Below are 22,247 nucleotides of genomic sequence, written 5' to 3'. Positions count from 1 at the left end.
CAAGTGGAAGGTTCAAGCTCTAGTTCTAGTCCTCCAAGCTCACCTAGTTCTTCTAGTAGCCCAAACTCAGGTGAAGATACAAAGTTACAAAGTTTCCACCATCACCCCCGCCGTCAGTTCCAAGAAAGGTACAAAGTTTGCTTGATATCATATCAGTGCTTCTGAAATCGGTTGGGACTCACCTCGATTGATCATTCAGAAGGAGATTGAATATAAGAATGAATGATGCTATCGTGGAAATCAAGCTACGCTGGAGATTTTCATAAAACAGATTTGATTTTTGTGTTTTTTATAATTGACAATCTTTCAAGATTGCACATTCAAAAATGGCAAACACGTCTAGTTTCTAATATTCCTAGAACCAAGCATTTCGATTCCCTCCATTAAAACCATTTCAACAATAGAAAACAACACAATTGTCACATTCCAAATGCTTACAATTTCGTTACATTCAGTTTACAAGACTTTACGGAGAGACAATCCACTCAAGCCCAGTGTAATTTGCGTAAAGTAGGGAGGAACAAGGAAATAGCTGTCCAAGATTTTGCTTCTGGATTTAGTGGTAAAAAATCGTAGGTGCACCACATTTTGAGAATTTGCTACAACATCTTCAAATTTTTTTGGGCATCTTCGCTGTCTCTATTCAATGTGATTCTATTTCTAACCATCCAAAACATATTTCTATAAAACACTTTAAGCATATTAATGGCTGACTGGTAAGAATACTCAATTATTCAATTCAAAACGGCAGGTTACAGATTTGCACAAGACAAAACTGCAGAATCAAAACTACAGAATCATCGTGTAAACAGAAACTCCTTGTTCTTTGATGCCTCTACCCCTCTTTCACAACAGTTGTCTTTATCTTTGTAGAATTCGAGGGCGGTTTGATTGATGGGGGTGGAGGATGGCATTGAGTAAAGATATATAAAATCGGATTTAGTTGTAATCTGCTTCATACATATAAGCCACATAAAATCCTACCGGGTTTCATTGGAGAGTTGTAGCCATCTACAAATGTTGAAATCGATTTAAAAAATGTTTCAAACAAAAAAATCAATATTAAAGCCTACGCGGATATAAAACATTAATAATGGTCATTAAATATGGTTCACACATTTCCATCGAAACGGCAACACCAAAAAAAGGAAAGAGAGAAGGGCAACATGAGACAACTTTGTGATAGAAAGTTTCCACCATATAAAAGTCTATCGATTAATTAAACCAAAAAAAAATTAAATTAATAAAATGATAATTAACTAACAAAGATTTCAATTTTGAATTAACGCCGTTTGCCAACAAAGATTTCAATTTCGAATTAAGGCCTCTTGGGCTCTTGTGTTTTTAGATGGATAAAATTGAAAATCAATTAGTAAAACATGAATTAAGAAATAATAACTTTATTATCACTTTTGGGTACAATAAATAAATTGGCCGACCAAACGCAGTTTCGTCAAGTAGAGAACATACTCGGATGGGGTTTCCTCAGAGGTGGGCGAAGTATCAGCAATGGCTTTTCCCTTATTAATACACCAAGCACTGTGGCAAATCCCAGATTCCATGGTCCGGCTTATTTAAAAGAAAATTACAATAGCTTTTAAAATCTTTATTTGATGATAGTCATATCACTAATGAGAAGGCAATGACCGACTGGATTAAAAGCTACATGCCCCATCAGTCCTGCAGACAAAAGAAGGAAAAACAAAAATGTTAAGTTCTTAGTACCATATTCTTCTGAACATCCGGTCGGAATTAATTGCGAGACTGTATATCACATTTTTCAAATTACTAAAAGAAATGGTACAAGATAATTACTAAAAGGCAGTATGAGATGTGAGAATATTACCTCTTACCATTCAATGCTGGATGGACTCAATCAATCAATATGTGGGCGGTGGAGGTGGAGGAGATTGCGGTGGAGGTGGAGGAGATTTATAGTAGTATGGCAGTGGTGGTGATGGGGATGGTGGTGGAGGAGATTTGTAGTAGTAGGGAGGAGGTGGAGATGGAGATGGTGGTGGTGGAGATTTGTAATAATATGGTGGAGGAGGAGATGGAGATGGTGGAGGAGGGGATTTATAATAATATGGGGGTGGAGGAGACGGAGATGGAGGTGGTGGTGATTTATAGTAGTATGGTGGTGGAGGTGAAGGGGATGGTGGTGGAGGGGACTTGTAGTAGTATGAAGGAGGTGGAGAAGGAGATGGTGGGGGTGGGGACTTGTAGTAGTATGGGGGAGGAGGTGACGGAGATGGAGGTGGGGGAGATTTATAATAATATGGTGGTGGAGGTGAAGGGGATGGTGGTGGAGGGGATTTGTAGTAATATGGAGAAGGAGGTGAGGGAGATGGTGGGGGTGGCGATTTGTAGTAGTATGGAGGTGGTGGAGAGGGGGATGGTGGTGGAGGAGACTTGTAGTAGTATGGAGGAGGAGGAGATGGAGATGGTGGTGGTGGGGATTTATAATAGTATGGAGGGGGAGGAGACGGGGAAGGTGGTGGAGGGGACTTATAATAGTATGGGGGTGGTGGAGAGGGTGATGGTGGTGGAGGAGACCTGTAATAGTATGGAGGAGGAGGAGATGAAGATGGTGGTGGTGGAGATTTATAGTAGTATGGTGGAGGAGGAGATGGGGAAGGTGGTGGTGGGGACTTATAGTAATATGGGGGTGGTGGAGATGGGGATGGTGGTGGTGGATACTTGTAGTAGTATGGAGGAGGAGGAGATGGAGATGGTGGTGGTGGGGATTTATAGTAATAAAGTGGAGGAGGTGAAGCAGATGGTGGAGGTGGGGACTTGTAATAGTACGGAGGAGGAGAAGAGGGGGATGGAGGAGGAGGAGATGGGGATGGTGGTGGTGGAGATTTATAGTAGTATGGAGGTGGAGGTGAAGGAGATGGTGGAGGTGGAGACTTATAGTAATATTGTGGTGGAGGGGATGGAGATGGAGGTGGAGGGGACTTGTAATAATATGAAGGAGGAGGTGAGGGAGAGGGAGGTGGAGGGGACTTGTAGAAATAAGGAGGTGGAGGGGATGGAGATGATGGAGGTGGAGATTTGTAGTAATATGGAGGAGGGGGTGAAGGAGATGGTGGAGGGGGAGATTTGTAATAATATAGAGGTGGAGGAGATGAATATTGCTCGTATTCAGCTGAAACCAACGCTACCATAGAGAGCACAAGCGTAATATAAATTGCCATCATCTCCAAATGTTGTGCCCTTCGAACAACCATTGCAGTTGCTGCTGCAGTGCAGCGGAGTGATTTCATCAGGTTATGGTGCGGTGCTTTTATATGCAGGGATGTATTTAAAAAAACAGTTGTTTTTCCGCGTGAGCGACCCAGTCAAGTGGAACGTGCGCGAAACGTCTATCGTTTGGAACAATTCTTAATTGATCAGACGTCTGCTGTTTAGAACAATTCTCTGAAATACAGCTGGTAATGCTGTCAGTGTCGAGTCTCGTTGAAATGAGCAATGATTAGGAGTTGAAGCCATCAAGAATGAGCTGTTTACATTGACTTTAGTTTATTCATTTTTATTTAAAGATGCAGAAAACCATGATATACTATATAAAATAGATTGAACTGAGCATATTAAATTTACGGACTTAGACTAAAATGTAGAGAAAGCTCATGAGGAGATCAGATTAATAAAATAGTCTTAATGTGGGGTCATCCTTTGGCTTTTCGTAGCTGGGTAAGCCGGCGTTGTAAACTTTTCAAAGGAGTAACATTCAAAGCGCAGTAAAGTATGGTTTTTGGAGCTTAAAAATTGTGACATTTCGGTCGTCGAAGCTGACCTCGTCCGATTTTGCCTTGATCAATATTCTTTTTCAACAACTGCAACAAGAATCCGTACCCACTATTTTAATGGCTACATTTAGACTCGGTCTGCAAAAGCTGCACATTACCAAACGGGAGGGAATTAAGTAGAGGTCATGCTGAACATAACAATATCATTTGCAATCACCAGCTATTCTGATAACTATATTTAGACTTGGTGTGCAGAAACTTCAAATTTCCAAATGGGAGGGAAGTAGGTAAAGCGTAGCACGATTTTTAGTTTTGGTTATTACTTTTATATAATTACAAAAATATTTAATTATATGGTAAGATAAATCTGAAGTATTAAGAAAATACCACTTTAGTTTGTTAAGTGTTTGTGCATCTCAATTCTTTTTTTTATGTTTGATGTTGTAGTTTAATTATGAAGAAGAAAAAAGAGGTTCATAGGTTCTTAAAAATAAACTTAGTAAATTGAAAATTCTATGAATTTTTTTTTTTAATAAATTTTAAAGATGGATTAATAAAATATGTATTTAATAGCTGAATATTTTAGGATTCGGGAGTGGGCAATATTTTGAATTAAATATAAATAACTTAAATAAATTAATAATAAGGTATTTAGCTTTTAGTTTGATGTTAAATTTAATGTTTATTAGGTATTTCAAATCTATTCATTCTTGTAATTTAAAAAAAGGGACAATCTTTCTTTTACATAAATTAATTCTATGACAATTCTTACTATTTAATAATGTTTTCTTTTATTTGTGAGCATCACGAAGATGAAATAACTACTACATTGAATAGTTTTTCTCACCACATATGTGTTTATGGTAACTATCACTCACAAAATATGTGCTAATGAGCTTCACTCAGAAACTATGGAATTGAGCCTTCAGATAAATATCATAGTTTGACATACTATTGAAATGCCACCTACTTATCACTTGATTGTGTACTAAAATGTTTTGATTAATTAAAAGTGGGATAGGTCTGAACCTTTACATGACCACAAAATAGCAACACCTAGGGCGCATGAGGAATGCACACCTAGCCAAAGACAAAAAACACCAAAACTAGTGAGGGACTACCCATCAACTAGATAATGACTAGAGATAGAACCAAGAAACTTATACCAACTAGCCACTTGTCAAAAACACATAGGAATGGTCTATTGGGCAGAGATGTTACCCTCTTGTCAATATTTAAATAGACCAATGACTTTATCAGAAAAATAAATTTTCTTGTTAGAGTCCATAACAAAGGTTCGAGTACCAAAATCCTGAGTAGCTTTGACTATAGGGGAAAGGAGCTCCACTGAAGGAAAGGGAGACATCGCATGTTTCTTGCGTTTTACTTTCCTATAGTCAATTTATTTTTGAATAGCTTGTAAGGAAGTCAAATTCTTCAAGGTCATCTCTTAGCTCAACGTAGACATTTCTTCAACTTTTCACCTCAGGATTTCTTGGCTTTCCTTCAGCTCCATCATTACCTTACTTTCATTTCTTTGAGACACCTTTTCACTAAGTTCATTCAAAATACCCTCAACCTTATCCATTTCTCAAGCTTTCCAGCCATATTACCAACAACCTCCCAAACTTGTTCATCCTTCTCCTCCATTGCCTATTTATCTGCCCTATCTTCTGTCTTAGTCATTGCCTCAAGCCTATTGATCTTTCTAATAGCCACATAAAAATTTGAAAAGAGACATTTAATAACCAACTCCTCCCACCCAATGCAACTTTCCAACCTTGACACCTTAGCAACCAAACTAGGGGGGTTGGGATTGGGGTTAAGGACATCCTATTTAGGGATAAAGGGGGCATCCTCCTTTGGAGTTGTAGGAGACCAGTTAGATTCTAAGGTTGAGTAGGACATAGAATCCTTAGACACTTCATCCTCATTCGAATCAATAAAGTCCACATCTTTTAAAGGTGGATTAGGTTATATTTTTTGCCTCCCACCTTTGATAGGGTTAAGGTGAGTAGGAACTCTCTTGCATTTAGAAGAAGAGGTATCTTTAGGGTTAGGTTTCATAAAAGGGTCACTTGAGAGCTCCACAATAAAATTAGGGTTCAACTAGGGGCCAAGAGGATTAAAAAGGGCTCATTGAATGGCGATAAAGTCAAATGAAAATTGTAGAGCATAAGGATCAAACCTTGATTAATGGGAAGGAAGTTTTGGACTTGGCTCTAGTAACTGATTGAGTCAAAGAAGAATAGCTTAGGTGGTTTAGCTTAGAGAAAAGTTGGGTATGAAATCTTTTAAATTTCCCATCCAAAGTGAAGTACTTCATAAGTAAAAGTGTAGGATCCATTCAAATTTTGGGTAGTTCTTCTCTAATATACCCACCCTATAGCCTTAAAACCCCTTTGTTAGGCTTGAAAAATATCTTAAATTCCTCCATTCATGATCATTTTGGCTTCTTTTGAAAAAATATTCCCTGCTGTGGTAAACCAGTGATAGTAGCAATCAAGTTTGGGGACACTATGAGCACAAGTCCCCATATGTTCACCTCCCCTTCTCCCAATACTGAGAATTTACTTTCGATAGTTAAGGATCAAAACCCTACATGCCTTCAACATAACTAGAGAGGTTCACCTTAAATTCCTTCTATCATAGCTTAGCATTACTGTTGAACTCATCGCAATTATCAGGTTCAATTTGAATAAGATCTCCCCCAATCATTATCACAAAGAGTTTAGAAGACAAAAATAGATAGGAAGAAGCAAAGGCAACAATATGAATGCAACAGTACTTACAAGGGAAGAGGAAAGCGACACTTCTATTTGAAAGAACATCTACTACCTAAACCATAAAGGACTTGGACAAAGGGCAACGATAATAATGAAAAAGGCAATCCTTGGATTATACTCCATCATTATCCTTTATGTCCTCAAAGATAGTAACACAAACCATATCTAGGATATCATAAATACCCATCTATATTTTCAAATGATTGGAAAATGGGCCTAATGAAGCTAGCCTATCCGCAACTTTATTTCCTTCCCTTTCGGTGTGACAAAGGTGAACATGGCTTAATCCCATGAATAAGGTCTCCACACCTGGCAATGAGGTATTCACATTTCCGGTCGATTTTGGCTTCATTCCTAAGCAATAAGGTAACATTTTTTAAATCACCTTCTATGATGATTTGATTGTACCTTCTATCATTCACAATAACTAGGTCGTAATAGACTAGTGCCACCTTCACCATAGTCAAAGTCTGCATATCCAAATTGGTCATGTAGGTAAGGATTAGATTACCCTTGTGGTCACGAATGACCTTGTTGGCCTATTTGTCATTGTTGTCATTGATGTCATGAATGTTGCATGTTATTTGGCATATATGAATATGGTATGATCCAGAAATTTTGCTTCATTATCTTATCATGAATGCACATCTTTGAGGTCTGGTATTTTGTGTTACTGGAAGTTGCTTTTGGGTTCGGTCTTATCCAAAGATGATTGTTACACACATTTCAAGATGTATTTAGATCCAATCCTATTAGGGTATGATGAGATGTGTATTCCTCCAGTTTATAGTTGATAGATGACATCGCATGAAGACACCCAGATTATTGTAGTGTGTGTTTAAGTTTCATCTCATCCATTTTGACTGAGCCAACTTGAAAATAAAATGATGCAGATATATATAATCGAGGATATCATATGCTAGAGGCATGGTTGTTGAAAGACAACTATTTTGATGTACTATATGTAAAATAATTGTGGTTATGTTTTGTGTGCAAGTTAGGTACAATGAATTAATGTGACAGTTTATGTACTTCAAGAAAACTATATTCTATGCATATGTTAGATGCACTCATAATAGTTCAAATTTTATATACTCTATAATCTAGCTATAAGCCCTCTTATATATATTGGACAAAGAGTCCAAACCAGTAGTGAGCCAAACTGATAGTGAGCCACAACTTTTGTAGTGTGTAACTGGTTGCATATTACACTATTCCTGAGAGTATCATCTCTTTGTCATTTTTCCCATATTGGGTTTTCCACATACAAATCTGGTGTTATTTGTTATGTCTCTATTTCTTTGTTTTCTACATTTGAATTATGTTATGTGATTGGTTAATTACAAGTTTCAATAGTTCAAGGGAATACTGATTCATCCCTCCCCTCTTAGTATTCCGGTTATTAAACAATTGGTATCAGAGCCACATCCAAAAGAGTCTAACCACTCAAAGGAGATCTAGAAAGTTGAACTTGTGGATTTAAACGATGACTTGAGAAAACCTCTTGAAGAGTTGGAGGTAATAGAGTCTGAAAACAAAGACCTAAAGGATAACGTCAAACTAGCAAATGAATGCATAAAGAAGATAAGAGAGTAGATCCAAAAATTTAAGATTATACACAAGTAAGTCAATGAGGAGCTCAAGCAAGCAAACAACACCATTTCAGATTTGAGGATCAAAGATGAAGAAAATGAGAAGACTAAAGAATACTCGAACCAAATCGTGAAATGCAAAACTAAAGAATGTGAGAAGCTGAAGCAAGAAGTAACACTCCTCAAAGTAGATCTTGAGAAAACCAAGAACCAACTGAGAAATACTGAATCTATCATGCCCAACACTATAAATAATAGTAAGGAAGCTTTGGAGGCTAAGAAGGAAGAAAAATCCAATGGAGAAGAATCATCCTCAATAAAGGCGATAGTCACCAAGGAGAAAAAAGGTAAGTCTCTGGTCAAGCATCAGGTAAGTATGAAAAACACTCATTTTTATTGTTCTTGCTACAAATGTAATAAAATAAGACATAGGGCAATAAAATATAAAAATAGTTTAAATCAATCCTTTAATTAATTCTCTGGTAGATGCTACACATGCAATAGGTATGTTCATAAAGCTAATGAACGTAAGAATCCGATTGTAAATCAGAATAGATAAAACTATGTTAGAGGAAGATGTTATGCATGAAATATTATTAGACATTAAGCTAACCCGTGTAGGTCAAGAAAAAGTCTAGAAAACATATGGAAAGGTAGTACAAAAGCAATAAAGTTCAAAATCAAACCGAACCAGTCAAGAAAGTCAATGTAAAGGATGTCAAAGCTAAAATGAAGAAAATCTAGAGGAATGAGGAGACCGCAGAAATGCCAGCATCCAGCTCTGGTGCAAGCACTTTATCAAAAAATTAGATAGCTTATGGCTTGGGCAAGGGGGAGTGATTGGAAAAACATAGTCTTATCCCCAGCCAAAGTTGTATGAGGTTGTGTATCGAAAAAATAAGAGATCACGTAGTCATTGTCATAACTCATCACAGGATCTGACAAGTTGTTGTGAAAGTCGAGAGTATGGAAGACAACTCATGCACATTTAATGTGAAACCCTTGATGAAAGAATATAAGGACAACATATTGCTTAATTATTCTTGCCTCAAATTAAAAGCATTCAAGAGTTGTGAAGGTGATCAAGGTGACCAAGTGATCTTAGGATTTCTCGGACAAGATTCGATCAAGGTTAACAGTCTGCAGAATCAACAACTAAGGTTGCCCCCATAGTTGTCGATGTTGCTGTCAAGCCCCGACTTGTACTCACAAAGACACTGTATGTGGCAATTCAAACTAATCCCAATGGAGAATTTTCAAAAACTTGTTGGAGTTATTTTTGGTGAAAGATGCTAGGGGTTAAATTTGTGTCGAGTAGGAAGAATTTGTTCATCATGAAAAAATGCTAGATCTTTGGACCGAACAAATACTTGATCAGCATGAGTAGGTAAAATTGGAATTTTCTTACCTACTTTAAAATAATTTGAACACATCAAATAACTTTCCAAATTTTTGTCATGATTAGAAATGGGTTAAGTCCACAATGAGTAGGTTTCATGATAGGTTTCTCTAGTTGGAACAAACCCACATGATAACCAAGGAAGTAATGAAGACTAACACAGGTTTGAGTGACTCCAATGAAATTCTTGGACTGAAGTCAGCCAAAAATAAGGTTGTTATGGAGTGAACTAGTGCTACATTCAACAAGTGTTCACTAGAAATTAACAATGTCAGTAATTTGATAGTTAAGTATATTTCTCAGACGAAAACAAAATTTATTTCACAAACAGATAAAATTCCAATTCTACTACCACAGTGCACATGGCTTATGAGATGGAAGAGTTAAACAAGGATTTTGACCTCTGCAAAATCTTGCGTCAGAGATTCTTGGAGAATATTGTTTAGTGCAAGGAAAAGAAACACTCATTTAAATTCAGAATCCTAGCCCGATGCACCTTGTTCTACTTCATGGAAGAATTAACTATCGTGGTAGGTTTCTTTGATCGCAAGACAAACCAATAGCCCATTAGATTGTAGATAGGCTCTAAGGGTTTATTAATGAAAAGCTTAGAGAAGAAGAATTTTCTACTTTCCTTGCCTTCTTTCATATGAACATGTAGAATCGAGATACAATTCTAACGGAAATTGTAGCTAAGTATAAAAAAGATATTACTTTTGTGATTACAACCAATAAATGATACATGAAAGTTTGGGCTCCTCCATTTGGATATGAAGTACCTTTTGATAGAGTTGAAGATGCAGCTAAATTTATCTTTGAAAGTCTGGTAGATGATTCCCAAAAACATTGTGAGACTATTGATGAAAAATCTTTGTAGGTCTAGATGGAACTCACCAAGAAGGACCATGAAAAGAAAGTGAAAAATGTTATTCAAGAATATTTGGACAAGGAAAATCTGACTGAGGAAGAAATTTCTAAGGTAAGGCAATTTGGAAGGCTTGGAACATCCACAACAACCAAGGTTTCTCGGAAAAAGCTTCCCTCTTCAAGCCATCCAAAGAAGAAGATTGAAATAAAAAGGAAAACCATCGTCTTGGAGTCTAAGGAAGAAGGCCAAGCAACCTCTTAATGCAGAAGCCTAAAGGGAAGAAGGCCGAGCAACCTCTTAATGCAGAACGTCTATATGAATCCCTTGCTTAGGGAAGGAGTCCAAGAGAGGTAGGTAATATGTTCACCTAAGCCTCTGCTAAAGATCCGCATACCATAATTAAAGCATTTATAATGTAGTGTGTAAAATTTGAGGCTATATTGATGAGTATAGAAACTTTGATCCAAAAGAATTGTATCAGGAATTGATGAGATTTAAGAAAATCTCTAGAGAAGAGGAACAAACCATTAAAGAACATGTATTTGAAGTTGTCGGTTCCACCCTCTCTTCAGAAAATAAGGCCACCTTATTGGAAGGATGTAAAACTGAGTTGAGAACCAAAAAGAACTTAGATGATCTCATTATTTATGTACCCAATGCTTCAGATAAGGTTCAAATAGAAATAATGGATACAGTTATGTCTATTGCAAAGAGTTGTGGTCTTTTCTGCTTTGATTCTGGTACCACCACTAGCATATCTGAGGATGTGCATATTACTATTCCTAAAGACAAAGAAGATCCCTCAAACAGTACGGTCAATAATCCAATGGATGTGAATGATGTGTTTTCTATGGAAAGTCCTATAGACAATGTTATGAGTAATAAATATGTTCACATAACTTTTGAAGTCCCTTTGGTCAACTCTAGGTCTGACAAGGGTAAAGAAATTGAAGGTTCTACTATTAACAAATTATCCAACAAGGATGAGAATAATTTTGAATGTAATGTTTCATCAGAAGTGAAGGCAAATATCCCGACAAAGGAATCTAGTGTACATGTATCCATAATTGGTACCAATCCCAATTCTTTCGAAGATAACTGAAAAAAGATATTTTATGCTTCTTTGATTCTCCCACTAGTTACATCTTCTATGCAATTTGTTGATTTTTCTAATGTTGATCCAATACAAATACTTGAGATTGGATAAATGTTCATTTCCTTTGCAAGTCAAGATTTTTGTAAAGGTAATAATATTATTGAAGGTCTTTTTATAGCACTTCATACTTCTATTCCTGAGTGTCAACTAGATCCAGACACTTCCAGTGTGGAAAAATGCAAAATTTTGATCAATTCCTTTGGGAGAGGCCGAGTCAATTAGAAATAAACATGAAAAGGATTTAGCTAATGATAGAGAAAATCTCTTACATGCAATCAAGTTCAAATGTGAGTTGGCCCATCATCATCTTTCTCAGCTTATCTCTAAAGGTTAGTCTTATTTTAAGAATGATGATATACTATTTCTTTTAGTCTGCCATGATTGGATGCTACTCAAAGGATAAAAAATGAGATGAATATCATTGAAGAAAAGATCCAATAGGCACATGAAAAATTCAATATATCTAAGGATCTATCTAGCTTTAGGATGTCAAATATTGAGGAACTCCATGATAGATACTATGAGCTGCAACAACAAAGAGAAAATATCATCATTCCCTTAGGCAAGCTAAGGCATCTAAGCAATAAAAGTATCTCTTTTATGAACATGGCTCTTCCTTGTGCTTGTTATCTAACACTAATCCTAGTTCCATTCCTGAAGTAGTGTAACTTTATGCATCCCATTGGATCAAATACAATTTTTGATAGAAACAATTTGTTTTGGGATTCGCACAAGGACACTTGGACTGCTCATGCACAAAATCTCAAGCAGTCCTCTAAAATTCAGTAGTTATTACTATTAGGGGGAGCTCATATTTTCTTGATACTCTTCTTAACCTTTGTCATTGTTGCCAAAGGGGGAGTAGTAGGAGTAATTATAGAAGTTAATTTCTCTATTTTATTTCATGCAAAGACTATTCATACTTTTGTTATTATTTCCTATTGCTATTTTAGTAGAATTACTTTATATAACTTATATATTGCCATCTAGTTTCTAGGGATCACAATGGTAAGCTTGTCTTAGTGGTGGTGCTCCCCTTGGGCACCCAGACAAACCAATACTTTGAGGCTTACACGACTTACATTGGTTTACAGCTGGCGGTTAGAGAATGGATTAACTGTGTTTGGTTGGATAGTGATTCAATGAACATAATCAAATGCAATAATAGACACTAGGAGCCAAGATGGACAATCAAGCATTTGATCGAAGATTGTCATCTCATAATTGCCAGTCTAGATGACTTTAAAGCTTCTCACATATCAAAAAGGAAATTCCCTCGCCAATTATATGGAAAATCTTGGGGTGGATTATGTGGAGGTTAAATGGTGGATGGAAGTGGAAAGTTTCCCGAGAAACCTATGCAAGCTGACTAGAAAGGATGTAGAATTAATCGGCCACTCATTACCAATTCATAATTCCGTTGGGATAATTTTTCTTGGTGGAAGTTTTTCACGCCTCCCAATTATTTCTATTCTAGAGGCTTCTCTTATTTCTGGTTAGGCTTGTTGTTGTGTGTTTTGGGTGTGTTTTCATGCTCTATCAAAATTGTGCATTTCATGGGGGGTGACAAGAATAGGATGGAACCCACATCTTTAGAAAACTGGAAAAGGAATACTAAGGTTTGGAATGATATTTAGGATGGAGGCCTAGTGCTGTATATGGAAAGGTTGAATGGGATTTTCTCGAGTGCCACTAAAGAATTTATGAATGGCTAGGATAATGATATCCTTAAGGTCTATGGTGCTGAATTTAGGATTGATGAAAAGTTCATCACTGAAATTAATGATGCAGACAGAGGGAAGGAAGTTTTATAGAGAACGGAAATCTGCTGAAGAAGCTATCTCCACTTTCTTCGACAAGAAGAAGTAGCAGAATAGGGTTCAAAAGATGGCTGATGGTGGCTACAACCGGAAGGATCTTCAGATGCCTTGGGCCGATGTGGTGAAGGTTATCAAGAGATACATCACTCTTGATGGTCGGTATGTGAGCATTTTTCCCTACCAGTTTGTCATTTTGAATCACTTCTAGCACGATAGGAAAATTTCCATTGCATTTTATCTTATATCGTCTTTAAGGCATAGTCTGGAGAAACATGCTGAGAATGTGGATAATCCGGTCCTCTGTGAGGGCCTTATTCAACTTATTATGGATTATGCCAAGGCCCATGAATTCAAGTCGTCACCTATTTTGAAAACCCATGTTTCCTCTTCCAAACCGGAGGTTCAGGTTGTTTCTGACACGGATTTGGAAGGAGGAGATAGCGAGTTTGCCAAGGATTGGCAGGATCAATATTTGTCTGATGATCTTGAGTATTTTATGCCTACTGGTGAGGGCCCCATTAAGAATATTACCCCTGGAACTAGTAGTAGTAAGCACAACAAGCACCCTAGGTGGTCCGCTAGTAAATATAAAAATCTGGGGACCAAGCCTGCTGACTTTGTCTCTTCCAAATCAAAGAAGCCCAAATCTGGAAAGCGGGGGGGGGGGGCGGCAATATGGATAGTGAATATTAGATTAAGACTGAGTTCCCCATAGAATTTGATCCTAAAAAATAGGGGAGGGTTGTCATTGACCCAGATATGGATGATTGCATTTCCCTTGCGGCCAACAGTTAGCTAGATTGTCTCCAAGATGGGCATGGAGATTGAAGTGCTAAAAGAGGGGATAAAGGATATTGTGGATACTTTTAAAGACAACCCTGGCCCAATAAAATGGAGAAAATCCTTGAGTTGACCCACAAAAGTAGTGAGGATGTGGACAAGATGATATTGAATCATGAAAGAAGAATATGGAATTTGGAGGTGAGTGTGGAAGAAATCAAAGGAAGTTTGAAAAATATGGTTGAGATAAGAAAGGCTGCCATGAATAATAGTTTAGAAGGTTTGATGAGGGTCAATAGTATTATTGTGGACTACAGGGTTGATCCCATTGCCAGTGTGACTCCTTCGGATTCCAAGTAGAAAAAGAAAGTTTAGGGTGCAGGTGGTTAGATTTCTCATCCCCATACTATGATAGGTTCGTATACCCATACTAGGAGCAAGGCAACTCCAAATTTATCATGGATGAGTTGGAGGATATCATCAGGAAAGTCATTCAGAAGAATGTAGATTTGTTGCATTCTTATCAGTAGGTTTTTGGTCTTAGTCTATTTTGTGTTTTAGGCTATTTTATGGGCTTGGCCCATGTTGGTTTAGATTTTGCTGCTGGTTTTGGTCTTTGATGCTTATTCTCTGGATATTGTAAAACTTTTGGGTTTTGGATCCCTGTAAAACCCATTTACCTTAATCAAAAACTTATATATTGCCATCAATGACAAAGGGTGAGATTGTTAGCCTATTTGTCATTATTGTCATTGATGTCATGAATGTTCTATGTTATTTGGCATCTATGAATGTGGTGTGATTTAGAAAATGTTCTTCATTATCTTATTATGAATACATAGCTTGAGGTCTGGTATTTTCTGTTACTAGAAGCTACTTTTGGGTTTGATCTTATCCAGACATGATTGTTGCACATGTTTTAAGTTGTATTTAGATCCGGTCCTATTTGGATATGTTGAGATGCGTATTTCTCCAGTTTGTAGCTGATAGCCGACAACGCATGAAGACACCCAGATTACTATAGCATGTGGTTAAGTCTAGTCTCATCCATTTTGGTTGAGCCGACTTGAGAATCAAATGATGTAGATATAATCATTGAGGATATCATATGTTAGAGTCATGGTTGTAGAAAGATAACTATTTCGATGTACTATATGCGAAAGAATTGTGGTTATGTTTTGTGAGCAAGTTCAGTATAGCGAATTCATATGACAGTTTATGTACTTCAAGAGAACTGTACTCTATGCATATGTTAGATGCATTCATAACAATTGAAATTTTGTATACTCTGTAATTTAGCTATAAGCCCTCTTTTGTATAATAGACAAAGAGTCCAAACTGGTAGTGAGCCAAATCGACAGTGAGCCAAAAATGCAGTGAGCCACCCCTTTTGTACTCTGTATCCGATTTCATATTACACTATTTCTGAGAGTATCATCTCTTTGTGGTTTTTCTGATATTCAGTTTTCCATGTACAAATCTGGTGTTATGTATTATATCTTCATTTTTTTGTTTTCTACATTTGAATTATGTTATGTGATTAGTTAATTAGAAGTTTAAATAAGTTCAAGGGAATGCTAATTCACCCCTCCCCTCTCAGTAATATAGTTATTTTATAGACCCCACCCCCACCTACCCAGCCTAGATTTCCTTTAGAAGAGTTGTCGAAGTTCAATTTTACCTAACAAGAGTTGGGGGACCCATTTAATAAAATTATTAAAACCAATAGGTGGGGATCTAGGAACCTAGCTAGAGAATCACTTAAGCACCAATTTCTAGCCACCAGTTGATCTAGGGTTGAGAGTGGACTAGAATGCTTGGATTTTTCAAAATAACCCATATTTTCCTTGACATTAATCATAATAGCAATAGCTAGGGAATTCCAATTGTTCTCCCTATCCCTAAAGATTCTATGTTTCTTTTCTTTCCAAAGACACCGGGTAGTATGAAAAAAGGCCTACCACTGGAGTTCTCTAATAAGGGGATGAATCAAAGGGGGAGACCAACCTATTACACAATCCTTTGAATCCCCATTCCAAACCCACTCAATGAGGAACATATATGGGAAATTCTCTATCTAATATTCCAAGAATTTTGGCAGTAAAACATAATGTGGCTATTAATTTCTTCTTCACTCTCACATAGTGCACATCTATTGAGAAATTGAAATCCATATTTTTTGAGATTATGCACAATAATGACTTTACCATGGCAAGATGTCCACCAAAAGAAACATAACTTTAGAATTATATTCATTCTCCAAATTTTGGACCAGTTAAAGAGAGGGAGAGGGGAAGGATTTGCTATATCAAACATAGAATATACCAAATAATTGTCATATTTTGAGGAAGCTTAGATCAATATATCCTCACCATCCATCTTTAAAAACTTGAATTTGTTAATAATTCTAAGAATAATTCCATCCTTCATCTTTAGATAAATATCAAAGTCAAATGGATTAAATCCTATATAAGATATACATGGGCTAAACCATTTTGGGTAAAAATGCCCCATAAAATATTATTTTATTTGAGCACTTACAAAATATTCTATTATAAAATAAGGTGAACCTTGGGACACTCCCCTACATACTTCCACATTGCCAGTAATAACTAATGTGCATAATGATATAACAAATTATAAATTCCAAATTCACCCTTTGTCAAATGAGAGGGATTCTCCTTAAAAATAAGAGATGCTAGAAAATTACCTTAAGGGGTACTATTAGCACCTATCTAAAGAAACCATTCATAAATAATTAATAATATAGTTGTTATTAGACTATAATTATTTGAAATGGGATATGTCAAATAATTATCATATATAAGGTCTTTTTATCCTTACATTAGAATAATATATATATTTAAAACTATATCAATATGATAACATTATTTTCTAGCAGTATGTAGTCTTGTATTAAATTTTATTAGCTAGTATCAAATTTTCACCTCGATCGTATCATATATAGCTTGAAGTACTATCCTTTATATTTATCATTTGACAATGCATACTCCATGTCTAGGTTTACAAATCAAATATAGTTTTTTTCTATGATTCTCGTTAAAATGACTACTAGATGTCACTCATTGAATATTTCTTTATTTCGTTTTATCTCTATGGAGATTCATCAATATATGTTAGTGTGTATCACAAAAACATCCATTTAAGTAACTAAATCCCTTTTATGATTACATAAATACTTTTATCTTGGTCATTTGGTTGTTTAGTGCGACAGACATCTTCATCGTATCTCACATCCTAACAAAAGTTTAGTGGGCTTAATATTAGTTAACTTACACTTTTTCCTTTATTTATACTCACTTCAACTATGTATACCTAATGTAATTAGTATAATACAAAAAAATGTATATCCCATGCAAGTTTATAGATATCTTGATATTAAATTAATTCCATTTGTTTTCATTCCTAGTGTCTAAACCTATTCCTCTATTTTGTCTATTGTTGTGCAAACCTCCCTACTTGGACACACAATTGTCAACTAATCACATCTGTTTTAAATAAAAAATTAAAATTTTGGACTTGTTCCTTTCTTTTTATCAAGCCAAAAAATAGTTGAATTACTTGTTGGAGATTGTATTTAAGGACAAAACCTAATTTATTTAGAATAACACAAAAATCAATTGAATGACATGACATATCACATACATTAATGGGACTCTAAAAGTCTATTTAGTGAAATCAACACTACTTCAAGATTTTAAATCATACTACATTATTACTTGTTGTCTTTCTTTGTTATTCAATGTAGTTTACTTGGAATCTTATCGATGTTGATATGAGTAAGATGCTATAACAATTGCATATAAACATTTTGTTACATTTAATCAAGTGATAAGTAGGTGGCATGTTATAGTGCATCAAATTGTTATATTTATACCAAGATTCAATTCCATAGCCTTTGAGTAAAGCCCATTGGCTCATACTTTGTGAGTGATAGTTGACATGTACCAAGATTAGGGGAATTACTATTCAACATATTAGTTATCGTGTGTAGGTGATGCCTACATTGGACCTTTTGATAAGGTCATCCAATGCTACTCCAACTGAAGCACATTTGATTATCGAGTTTCTCCAATGTTCAAGAAAACTTAACTTGCCTTATCTTTATGAAAATTTAGAACTAAAGGAAAATATTCTCAAAGACTAATGACTACCATAGATTAAATTTATTCAAAGGGTGAGATTTCACAATTACATAGCATAGAACCATATTTATAGAAGAAACTAAAAGGAGAAATATAAGATTATTAATTCAGATGAACTTAACTAATGTATCCTAATTTTTCATTACAAGAATGCATAGATTTTAACTACATAGTAAAAATTAGATTTTATCTTAAACAAAAAGCTAAACATTTGTTAATTTATTTAAGTTATAATTATTTAATTCAAAAGATTTGTCAATCCATAAAATACTAATTTAATAAATTTATCTTAAAATTTATTAAAATTATTATATATTTCCATAGAGTATTCAATTTAATAAATTTATTAACAAACAAAGACCAATCTTCATATTACTTTTATAATTAAACTCCAACATCAAACATAAGAAACAAAATTGACATCCACAAACATGCTCTGAATTTTTTAAAGCAAAAACTAAAAACTGAATTACTATTTCTTTATACCTCAAATTTATCTGATTAAAATATTAAATATTAATGTATTTTGAAAAAGCATGCCTCCCCCCCATTTGGTAACGTGTAGCTTTTGCAGACAGAGTCTAAATATAGCCATAGTTGTAATTGAAAAGGATATTATCTAGGGTCCAATCGCACGATGCCAGCTTTGCCGACAGAAAATGTAACAAATTTTAAGCAGTCATGGAAGCTCCGCAAACTATATTCTACTGCGCTTCGAATGTAACCCTTATGATAAGTTTCTAAAGCCGGCTTACCCAGCTACGAAATGCCAAAGGATGACCCCACATACGTATACTTATTAAAGCAGTTATAATTCCTCACTCGTATAAAATGTGAAGAACTATTTAAGTAATCTAATCTCCTCATGTTGTTCAAATGAATTCTAACTACAGGAGGTTTATCTACACAGTAGTCTAAACTAGAAGAACCAATATGGTTAAATCAATCAATATTTATATGGGATATCAAGTTGTTCTCCATATTCAATTGAAAATGATAGAATTAAAGTCAATGTAAACAGCTCATTCTTGACAGCTTCAACTCCTAATCATTGGCCATCTCAAAGAGAGACTCGACACTCGGCACATTACCAGCTGTACCACTCAATTTCTGAGAACTGTTCTAAACGTCTGGCGTCAGATCAATTAAGAATTGTTCCAAATGATACACGGTTTCCACACCTTCCACTTGAATGAGTCGCTGACGCGGAAACGTATGCCATTTTGAAACACATCACTGCATATAAAAACACTGCACCACAACCTCATGAAATCACACCGCTGCACTGCACGCTCTGCAGCACCAACAGCAATGGTTGTTCGGAGGACACAGCATTTGGGCACAATGGCATTTTTAATTGCTGTGGTGCTTTCTATGGTAGCATTGGCTTCAGCTGAATACGAGCAATATTCTTCTCCTCCACCTCCATATTATTACAAATCCCCTCCTCCATATTATTATAGTTCTCCACCTCCTCCATCTCCATCCCCTCCACCTCCCTCTCCTTCACCTCCTCCTCCATATTATTACAAGTCCCCTCCACCTCCATCTCCATCTCCTCCTCCACCATATTATTATAAGTCTCCACCTCCACCATCTCCTTCACCTCCACCACCATACTACTATAAATCTCCACCACCACCATCCCCATCTCCTCCTCCTCCATATTACTATAAATCACCTCCTCCTCCATCCTCCTCCCCTCCTCCTCCATACTATTACAAGTCCCCACCTCTACCATCTCCTTCTCCCCCTCCACCTTATTATTATAAATCTCCACCACCACCATCTCCATCTCCTCCTCCTCCATACTACTACAAGTCTCCACCACCACCATCCCCCTCTCCACCACCCCCATATTACTATAAATCCCCACCACCACCATCCCTGTCTCCTCCTCCACCATACTACTATAAATCTCCACCACCACCATCTCCATCTCCTCCTCCTCCATACTACTACAAGTCTCCTCCACCACCATCCCCCTCTCCACCACCTCCGTACTACTATAAGTCACCTCCACCACCTTCCCCATCTCCTCCTCCTCCATATTATTATAAATCCCCACCACCACCATCTCCATCTCTCCCTCCTCCATACTACTACACGTCTCCACCACCACCATCTCCGTCTCCACCACCTCCATACTATTACAAATCCCCACCTCCACCATCTCCCTCACCTCCTCCTCCATATTACTACAAATCCCCTCCACCACCATCCCCTTCACCTCCACCACCGTATTATTATAAATCTCCACCACCTCCATCTCCATCACCTCCTCCCCCATATTACTACAAGTCCCCACCACCACCATCTCCTTCTCCACCTCCTCCATACTACTACAAGTCCCCTCCAGCGCCATCCCCTTCACCTCCACCACCATACTACTATAAATCTCCACCACCTCCATCTCCCTCACCTCCTCCACCATACTACTACAAGTCCCCCCCTCCACCATCTCCATCTCCTCCACCATATTATTATAAATCCCCACCACCACCATCTCCATCTCCACCTCCTCCATACTACTACATATCCCCTCCACCACCATCTCCCTCACCACCACCACCATACTACTATAAATCTCCTCCACCTCCTCCGCCCACATATTGATTGATTTACTCCTTCCACCGATGAATGCTACGAGGTAAGATCTTAACATATCTTGTTGTCTATTAGTAATTACCTTTTTTCATTTCTTTTAGTAATCTGTAAAATGTAATATGCAGTTCCTCAATTCAATCCAACTGGATGTTCAGAAGAATATGTTATTAAGAATCTAACTTTTTCTTGCTTTGTTTTCTTTTGGTCTGCAGGACTGATCCGGCCTGTGGCTTTTAATCCTCTCAGTCATTGTCTTCTCATTAGTGATATGACTATCATCAAATAAAGATTTGAAAAACTATCAAAATTTTCTTTGAAATAAGCCGAACCATGGAATCTGAGATCTGCCACAGTGCATGGTGTAAGGAATAAGGGAAAAGCAATTGCTGATACTTCTCCCACCTCCAAGGAAACCCCATCTGAGTATGTTCCCTGCTGTTGACGGAAATTCTTTTGTCTGCCAATGGGTTTATTCCCAGTGATAATAAAATTACTATTTCCTTAATTCATTTTTTTATTGATTTTTTCAGTTTTCGTAACCATGCGTTTTAAGAGCCCAGTGAAGATAGATACTTCTATTCACTATCAAAATGTTTGCTGGGTATTTAATTTAAAATCTTCCTTCTGTTAAGTTTTTATAATATCCTTAATTATGTCGATTGTTTACTATATTCAAGGGAATTGGACTCGTCTCTTTAAACATATGTTTGTAGACGACGGTGCCAATGTTAATGGGCTTAAAATCAATACAAACAATAATGTTATGTATTTTGCGTTAACGGTTTGGAATCCACGTTTAAATTATAAATGTTGTAATTCCATTTCTATGGCTTTATGTGAATATGTTTAAATTTCAATATATTAAAAAAATATAGATATTTACGTAGACTAAATGATTGTAGTCAATGTTTCATAATTCAGTTATTAAATTATATTTTTATAGGAAAAGCATTCTTAAATAGTAAGTTTTATACTGTGCATGGATTTTTTTGGGGGTAAATATTAAATTATTAGGAGCATAATGAATGATGGTTTTTTAATGTGTATTGTTAACAATTAAGGAGTATTCTTCTTAATATTTTGAGAATTTAAATTTGACCTAATTTCTCATTTCATATGGTATCAATGAAGATAAAACAATATCGATATTATAATGACCCTCTTTCATTATTTGTTAGAATTAAGGGCTTTCCATTATCCAGAAATTGTCTAGAATTTTAATGTCACCGAATCTCTTGTAGTGCTGGGTGAAGATTAAATAGTATCTATTAGATAATAGTATTCCATAAAGCTATTTTCAAGGGGTAAGAAGCATCCATTC

The 22,247-nt window shown here is 36.3% G+C and overlaps 2 protein-coding genes across 3 annotated transcripts; one reads left to right on the top strand and one right to left on the bottom strand.

Annotated features, from left to right (window-relative positions):
• Positions 1–1,415: 1,415 nt before the first annotated feature.
• LOC131028599 (extensin-2-like) lies at positions 1,416–3,244 on the bottom strand. 2 transcript variants are annotated; one of them, XM_057958915.2, is made up of 2 exons: positions 1,847–3,244; positions 1,416–1,680 (listed from the first exon to the last, which is right to left on the bottom strand). In XM_057958915.2, exon 1 carries the CDS (start codon positions 3,231–3,233, stop codon positions 1,881–1,883), a length of 1,353 nt encoding a protein of 450 aa, XP_057814898.2. In that variant the 5' UTR covers positions 3,234–3,244; the 3' UTR covers positions 1,416–1,680; positions 1,847–1,880. The 2 variants fall into 2 exon arrangements, with proteins under 2 accessions (XP_057814898.2, XP_057814900.2); XM_057958917.2 differs by having other exon boundaries at positions 1,854–3,244.
• A 16,366-nt stretch (positions 3,245–19,610) lies between these two features.
• On the top strand, positions 19,611–21,431 carry LOC131028610 (extensin-2-like). The gene is made up of 2 exons (XM_057958923.2): positions 19,611–20,969; positions 21,139–21,431. The coding sequence occupies exon 1, from the start codon at positions 19,631–19,633 to the stop codon at positions 20,933–20,935; it is 1,305 nt and encodes a 434-aa protein (XP_057814906.2). The 5' UTR covers positions 19,611–19,630; the 3' UTR covers positions 20,936–20,969; positions 21,139–21,431.
• Positions 21,432–22,247: the final 816 nt, after the last annotated feature.

Source organism: Cryptomeria japonica, chromosome 1, assembly GCF_030272615.1.
Source record: "Cryptomeria japonica chromosome 1, Sugi_1.0, whole genome shotgun sequence".
In the NCBI taxonomy this organism is placed as follows: Eukaryota; Viridiplantae; Streptophyta; class Pinopsida; order Cupressales; family Cupressaceae; genus Cryptomeria; species Cryptomeria japonica.
The sequence above is the reverse complement of the archived record's forward strand: the minus strand, read 5'-3'. Positions and strand labels throughout refer to the sequence as shown.